The sequence below is a fragment of the Aplysia californica genome, unplaced genomic scaffold, assembly GCF_000002075.1.
Source record: "Aplysia californica isolate F4 #8 unplaced genomic scaffold, AplCal3.0 scaffold00109, whole genome shotgun sequence".
NCBI lineage: Eukaryota > Metazoa > Mollusca > Gastropoda > Aplysiida > Aplysiidae > Aplysia > Aplysia californica.
This window is the reverse complement of record NW_004797379.1, coordinates 759,436-767,310: the sequence shown is the minus strand read 5'-3', so window position 1 is coordinate 767,310 and position 7,875 is coordinate 759,436. Positions and strand designations below refer to the sequence as shown.

At 40.5% G+C, this 7,875-nt stretch overlaps 1 protein-coding gene across 2 annotated transcripts; it reads right to left on the bottom strand.

The window, feature by feature from the left end:
* Window positions 1-363: 363 nt before the first annotated feature.
* Window positions 364-6,927, bottom strand: LOC101859560 (protein limb expression 1 homolog). 2 transcript variants are annotated; one of them, XM_005095624.3, is made up of 5 exons: window positions 6,703-6,927; window positions 4,710-5,030; window positions 3,262-3,425; window positions 2,711-2,851; window positions 364-1,330 (listed from the first exon to the last, which is right to left on the bottom strand). In XM_005095624.3, exons 2-5 carry the CDS (start codon window positions 4,948-4,950, stop codon window positions 914-916), a joined length of 963 nt encoding a protein of 320 aa, XP_005095681.1. In that variant the 5' UTR covers window positions 4,951-5,030; window positions 6,703-6,927; the 3' UTR covers window positions 364-913. The 2 variants fall into 2 exon arrangements, with proteins under 2 accessions (XP_005095681.1, XP_035824937.1); XM_035969044.1 differs by lacking the exon at window positions 6,703-6,927 and adding an exon at window positions 5,816-6,678.
* Window positions 6,928-7,875: the final 948 nt, after the last annotated feature.

Genomic DNA, 7,875 nt, shown 5'->3' with positions numbered 1-7,875 from the left:
TTGATGATGATTGATTTATGGGAAAATAATTCTTATAACTATATATTCAATGAAAGCTTGCCTAAGGAAGTCTTTTGTATCAAGCTAAAAAACAGCAGTTGTGCCCGAGTCTAAAGAGGCAACAGTTTTAGAAGTTTTGAGTTCCCAAAGAGATCCAGCCACCAGTACAACTTTGTACAAGATGTCATTTGATACCCAAAAGAATCGGCCAGCTGCAAATGACGTTTGATGGATGCCAACTGGCTATGAAAAAAAAAAGTCCTGAACTTTTTAGAACTTGTGGAAATTGCGTGCGGGGACTATACATTTATGGATTGTGCTGTTTAACATGTCGTATCAAGAAGTCAAGCACATTACGAATAATTTCAGAAATCCAGATTTAATTGGCACAGGCTACCAGCACCTTTGATTTGAGCCTGCAAAGACACAACCAACAGTGCACAAGACGTTTCAGTTCTCGCAGAGTCAGGCAAAAAACATTTCAGTCCCCAAAAATTCAGATAATAGATTCAGTTAAAGACATTTTCACTGATTCTGGTTAAACCCCCCCCCCCACCATTCCACTGATTCAGGTAGAAGGAAAAAGAGGTTTCAGTCCTTCAAAATTCAGGTACCCAGGTAATAGATTCAGTAAAAGACACTTAACTGATTCTGGTAAAAAAAACAACAACATTCCACTGATTCAGGTAGAGGGAAAAAGACGTTTCAGTCCCCAAAAATTCAGGAAAAAGACATTTCAGTCCCCATAATAGATTCGGGTAAAAGATGTTTCATTCTCGACAGATTCGCACAAAATTAAAATTTTAGTCAGTCCTCACACATTCAGCCAGCTGCACAAGACGTTGTTCGAAACCTCCAAGATTCAGCCAAAAGAAGAAACAAAAGTGTTTGTTAGTTCCTCTCTCCCCAAAACTCAGGTGATGGTCTCTCCGTTGGGGTTGATCTGACTCAGGGCCAGCACAAGAATGTCCCGTTTTTCCTTGAAGAAGCGGAGCTCCCTCCCTGCCAGACGCGCTGCTTCCAGGTCTCGTTCCGCCATCTCCAGCTCTGTGGTGATGATATCTGGCGACTCCTGCTCTCTGGCGATCCAGTCGAGGGCCATCTGCGAGCGCATGTCGTCGTCGAGGGCGCGGTGGGAGTAGTGGGCCAGCACTTCCTGCCGCGAGCAGTTGCGCTCCCGCATGGCCTTGAGACTGCCGTTCCAGTGGAGGAGCTGAAAGACCGTCATCAGTTCCTGGAACTCCAGCATTGACCTCCCCTTGTTGGCCTCCAGCATAAACTTGAAGGCTCCGATTCCCGTGCTGGGATTTTCTGCGTCCGAGGGGGTGCCCTAAACAGAATAGCCAGATTTTTTTAAACATGTCAGTTTTTATTGTATGCATTACTCTCAAATTTGTCAGAAAAGATCAAGTGTTGGAAAGAGCTGAAACTGAACATATATATATTAATATGACCATAAAATGGAGAAGATGGAAATCAAATGCTCAGAATCTGTCCCCGTCGTTTTACGCAAGAAAAATTCTGAAATTATGCAAACTGAGCCCAAAAACGTGAAATTATGCAATTCAGTTAATTTTAACAAAGAATGATGAAGGAAAATAATCAGAAATTATGCAAAAAATAATCAAATTTTGCTAGATTATTCGGGGTGCATAAAACCACAGGGACAGTCAGAAAGTGGCAAACTCTTCTCTCTGAGGATTGGTCTCGCTGGCCATGGCAGAAGCCCTGTGCCCTAAGTCTTCTTAACCTTTATTTCCTCTGTTTCACATTGAGCTTTGTTGCAAGATAATAAGTGGTTACATGAAGTAGAGAAGATAATCTGTCCCCGCGGTTTTATGCATTAAAAAAATTCTGAAATTATGTGATTCTGTTAATTTTAACAAAGAATGATAAAGGAAAATAATAAATTTTGCAAAAAAATGATCAAATTTTGCTAAATTATGCAGGGAGCATAAAACCATGGGGACAGGATAATGTTCTTGGCCGAAGAAATTTGCGTGAAGCATCTGCTCGGGCTGTTTGTAGTATTTTGCCAGAGACTTCGATGAGTCACAGGTTGCTTGAAATTTCAGTGTTTGGTGAATACATGGTACAGTTGAACCCGACCCACTTGGCAACCTGTCCAACACTAGCACATATAGATGCAAAAGACCCCTTCGCATACCCCCCCAACATTTGATGGTTCTGTACTGCCAACAAAAATTTCCCTCTGGGATAATAAAGTATCATCTTATCTCATCTTATCCAAAGTATAAATAATGACACTGTCCAAGACAAGATATCCACCTGTCTTAGACAAGCCACTCTTCTCCTCGATAATGTGTCTTGGACAATTTTGACAGCAGTCGGATGATTTCTCCTTTCATCACGTCCGAGATTTCATTGCAGCTGAATGAGGTGAAAACCTGTCCCCATCGTTTTATGCAAGAAAAATTCGGAAATTATGCAAACTTAGCCCAGAAATGTAAAATTATGTGATTCTGTTAATTTTAACAAAGAATGATAAAGGAAAATAATCAGAAATTATGCAGAAAATGATCAAATTTTGCTAAATTATGCGGGGTGCATAAAACCACGGGGAAAGGATCATGTATCTTGGGACAATTTTGACTGTGCTCGGATGATTTCTCCTTTCATCACGTCCGAGAATTCACACAGCTGAATGAGGTGAAAACAAGATTCCCCGTAACAGTAACAGATCACGCACCTGAAAAGACGAGACGGCATCTGCTACCGCTTTCTCCATGAACTCATCTGTGATCTTCCGCGAGGGATGTTCATTGAACACTGAGTTCATGAGCGCTATTTTTGCTGCACTTCGTCGAGCCTCGGCCTTGGTGCTGCATATCTGTTGATAGAAATAAAAAGAGTTGTGTATTATTTCCTGTTGCAAGAAGAAAGCACTCTGAGTCTCACATCTGGTTAATCAAACAAATACCGTTGAATCTGCGTGTGTTCAACTCGATTGAGTTGATCTTCAGTAAAGTTGATCTTTTTCTTGGGTCCCAGCACCTCTTATTCTTTATAGACCCCAAAGGTTAACCCTATCCGCACGTCGTGTTTTACTATCGTATCCATTAGATTAAGCTTGAATGTAACTTTACTGTGTAAAAAAATAATTACAATAGGGTAATTCTGAATTCTGAGAGTTGTGGTGTTTTGAAATACTCCCAAAAACGCCAGTCTTCAGCAGCGCTTGTGACTGGAGAAAGGGCCCAGTAGTCAGCGAGTTAAAGCGAACAGCACAGACTGACATACCTGGAAACTGCCAAAGCAGCTGCCTCCCGGTAGACTGACGAAGCAGACGTAGGGTGCCGTGGTGGCCGGCTGAGACTCGTACACCACCAGGGCTCCGTTGGTCAAGTCCGCCCCTCGCTCCAGCTTCATCTGCCAGAACTCCTGCAGCGCCTCCACGACATTCACTGGGGATCACAGGGAGAGGGGATTTGAGTTTGAGAACAAAGAAACACATCGACACAATAACAATCATATTATTATATAGTGCAGAAAAGAACAAAGACAGATAGAAAGAAACAACAGAGAAAATGCAAAAAAGTAGGACCTGACCTACAAGTGGTGCCTTCCAACCACCCTCAGGAAAGGGATGTCACAGATCACAGATATAAACATCAAAGGTCACAGAGTGCACAACAACAGACACCATAACAGGAAATGACAGAAAAGAAGACTAGATCTAGTAGGAACCACAAAGACGCTCCCCAAATATCCATCTGATTTGCCTTACCTCGGAAACAACATCTATTTATATCATAACTTCCTTGACCTCGAGTAGGCCTACCTTATTCATGATATCTCTTTGATTTATCCAACCTGAAATAATCTGTAGGCTAATTTTCTTACAAATATCTCTATACAAAGTTCATATTTCTATGACGTCTCCTACCTACAGCATTAACTTCATACCTTTTTCTTTCATTCTATGATGTCCCTCACCTCAAATACAAAGTCGTCAAATGTAGCCTACTATGACCAGACCGAAAAATTTTCAGGAGAAAAAAACCTTTTTCATTCTTTTAACAACTGTTCTTACTTTAATCAATATTTCTTGCATTTTTTCAACATTAAAAATTTAAATTTCAACAAAATATTTCTAAAGCTCATGTAACTGATACCACTGATAAAGAAACCCCAATAAAAAAAAAAGGTTCATCATCTTAGGCTCAGTACATGACATCTGGAAATACGGGTGAAGAAAAGGAAAAATGATTTGGGCACACCCTGAGGAGATCCCCGACAAGCATCATCAGACAGGCTTTGACGTGGAATCCACAAGGAAAACGTAAGAAAGGAAGACCAAAGATGACATGGAGGCGAGCGGTACAAGTGGAAATGGAAAAGGCGAGGACCTCATGGAAACAACTAGACTGTCCCCGTTGTTTTAGGCAAGAAAAATTCAGAAATTATGCGTACTGAGCCCAAAATTGTGAAATGATGCAGTTCTGTTAATTTTAAAAAAGAATGATAAAGGAAAATAATCAGAAATTATGCAAAAAATGATCAAATTTTGCTAAATTATGCGGGGTGCATAAAACCACGGGGACAGGCTAGAGAAGGATGCACCGGACAGGCTTCGCGGGAGAAATGTTGTTGATGGCCTTTGCTTCACTGGGAGTAAAAAAGGTCAAGACAGAGAGAGAGACATGATATCTGGAGAGCTGACCGACAATACATCTAGCTTCTCTTACCTCGACCGTGACCATGCGTGTGTTTGGCAAAGCTATTGACCACAGCGTCCACGGCCTCTTTCAGAACAGTCTTGGCCTTGGCATCGTTCATCTGTCCCCCTTGTGAGCTGGCGTGAACGCTCGCCGCTGCATCCGCGGCCACGGAGGCCATGTTGTGGGGTGTGTAGTGCATCTGGGTGCTCTGAAGCTTGGCGTGTACATGCACGGGGGGAACGTGCTTGCCCGACGATGACATCTCCATTGTGCAGCTCTGTTTTGTTCAATCTGTCGTCACAGTTACCAGTCCACAGTCTCTCTGCTTGCGTTCAGCATGCCTTTCAACTGATAACAAAAATAATGCACCTCAACATGAATTATTAACCGAGTATTGTGATTCTGAGAGAATACATAATTACTCAGCTGCTCCTCTCCCCTTGACTTAAAGATTACATTATGAACTCCCATGACTTACGTGATGTGTGCCTTTAAATAACCACAACCCTCTTACCAGACAAAATGACACTCAGACTTTTACAACTAAACAAACTACAAAGTAACTAGTAACACTCACGTACACTGAAGACAAGGTAATGTTTTTACACAACTTATTATAATTATTCACATGTATATTTAAGTCATAGAAACACTCCATACAAATGAACAATCCCATTTGCAATAAAGTGTCAAAATCGAGACATAAGAAAATTAAAGCCAAAGACAGTAAAAAAAAAAAAAAAGCGGTACGACAATTACGTGTTTGTTTTCAGTTTCAGGCGACCGAGTTGGGCGATCGGCCCAATCCAGTCGTAATGGGCACCCCATATTAAATTACTTTAAGAAGGTACGACGGCCTCTAATCATGCTTGAATTGGTGATTTAAAATAAAAACTGCTGGCGCTGATCCTAAAACTCTACTAGCATATAAACAATTTTGGAGAGATTTATAATAAACAAAGTCATTTTGTCTGTGTAAATAATTGTGGTGCGACGAAATGGCTGGTTTCCCAAAAATATAATGTGATTCATGTAGGCTGCTAAGTTAACAGGTGGTCAGTTATCAAAGATAATGGCATCAAGTGATGGTGGTATGATGTAGGAAACTAGAATCTCAGAATCATCCTACTTACAACTACTTGGTCAAAATTCTTTTCTCAAATAAAAGCGAGAGATTGCATCAAGTCTTTGAGAACAGGAAGTCAGAGATCTTGTCTTGACCTAGATAAGACTAGCCTTGTGAACTCTGATGGGCCTGACGAACATGATATATCACAGGCTGTCTAGACCGAATAATGAACATATACACAGGCTGTCTAGACCGAATAATGAACATACAGGCTGTCTTGACCGCATGATGAACATAACACAGGCTGTCTAAACCGCATAATTATGAAAACAAAAGACTTAAAGAAAGGCTCCCCAGTCACAGTGTAGCCTACTTCAGCTTCAGGGTGGGAATGACTAGATGGCAGTATGTCCAGATCTAGCAGAGTAGATGTAGGCCTATAACATCAACTCAGGGCAGCGATACCCTGGCCCTGGGCAGCAGAGCTCTTGCAATCATCAAATCATGACAATGATCAGGAAGAGGTTTAAAGTGACTCCAACAGACAGTTCTACTTAGCCCAATTTTGATGAGAAACAAAATTTAGCGACTCTGGATCTAGATTTTCTAGATCTAGATCTAGATTATGATCAAGATATCTTGACCTCAAATCTAGGCCAAGCATCCCAGGGACGGGTAAAGGCCCTACTTCAACTTCAGGAAGTTTAGTCAAACCAAGTTTGTAGTCTAGTTCAATCAATTTCACCTCAACTTTTAAGGCTAAGGAGATTAGGCCTGATCCATGTATGTAAACTGACGACTTGGATGAATGAGAAGGAAAACTAGGGCTAGATCTAGATCGAAACACTAGATCTAGCCTAGAGATTAGATTCTACATCCAGATCTAGCTTCTAACTCGGTGGTTTAGGAAGGAAACAAACTTTAGTTTACACTTGGGAGTTTGACACTTACTTGTTGATTCGTTGCTCTTTGTTTATTTTTGTTTTGCAATCCTATAACTTACGATCATCAACATAACACAGTCGCATAATTAGTATAATACATAATAAACGACGAACAAAAAATAGAGTCAAGAATCTGGAGTTAAAATATCCACTCAGAATCAGATTTCTCTTGGCCCCACAGCCTCTCACTTGGCTACAGAGAGAGATGAGAAGAACAAACAAATAATTGTTAGCCAACTTCCTTTTCCTCGAAGATTCAGTTCCGGTAAAGCGTAGTTTTTTTCATTCGAAGATAAATTTGGTAAATCAGTAATTATTATTAAATAATTTCACTTTTCTTTTTGTTTGTTGTTGTTTTTTCTTCATGAATTTCGATTTTTTTTTTACTAAACGCAGCTACAATCGTCTTTTAAAGGCGTTTTCTCTTCGAAATGCGACAAAAGGGGGAAAAAAGACGTATCTTCAGAATGAACAATCGTGCTGGCTGCTTTATTTAGGGATCTCATTAACAATAATTAACATGAAATTACATGTAATTATGTGTAATGTTGATGTGGGCGTAAAACATATTATTAATGTATAGCATATGAATTAAAGGCAATGGTGTGCGTATTTCCAGTCTTACAGACGTTGCACAGACGCAAAAAATAACCCCAATCACTGGTCTGTGAGAACAAAATATTAGTATTAGTATTGATTAGAGTCGTCTGCCCGTTGGACACTAGGCACGCTGAGTAATAAAAGACTTACGACCACTGACGTTATTCAGAAGCGATGTTTATGTTGTTGTTAGTGGTGGTAATTATGCTGTTGTTGTTGTTGGTGTTTATGTTGTTGTTGTTGTTGGTGTTTATGTTGTTGCTGTTGTTAGTTGTGGTGTTTATGTTGTTGCTGTTGTTAGTGGTGGTGTTTATGTTGTTGCTTGTGGTGATGTTTATGTTTATGTTGTTGTTGTTAAATTGGTGGTGGTGTTTATGTTGTTGTTTGTGGTGGTGCTTATGTTGTTGTTGTTGTTGGTGTTTATGTTGTTGCTTGTGGTTGCTTGTAGGATGTACTGGAGAGATATAGAGAGAGAGAGTGAGGAAGAGATAGAGAGAGTGAGGAAGAGATAGAGAGAGAGAGCGAGAGAGAGAGAGCGAGAGAGAGAGAGCGAGAGAGAGAAAGAGAGAGAGAGAGAGAG

Excerpts from the sequence above, each read along its gene's own strand:
- LOC101859560 (XM_005095624.3), bottom strand. The coding sequence starts at position 4,950 with ATGGAGATGTCATCGTCGGGCAAGCACGTTCCCCCCGTGCATGTACAC. Across the intron at positions 3,426-4,709 it reads CACGCATGGTCACGGTCGAG|TGAATGTCGTGGAGGCGCTG; the intron begins GTAAGAGAAGCT and ends TGTGATCCCCAG. Across the intron at positions 2,852-3,261 it reads GCTGCTTTGGCAGTTTCCAG|ATATGCAGCACCAAGGCCGA; the intron begins GTATGTCAGTCT and ends TTCTATCAACAG.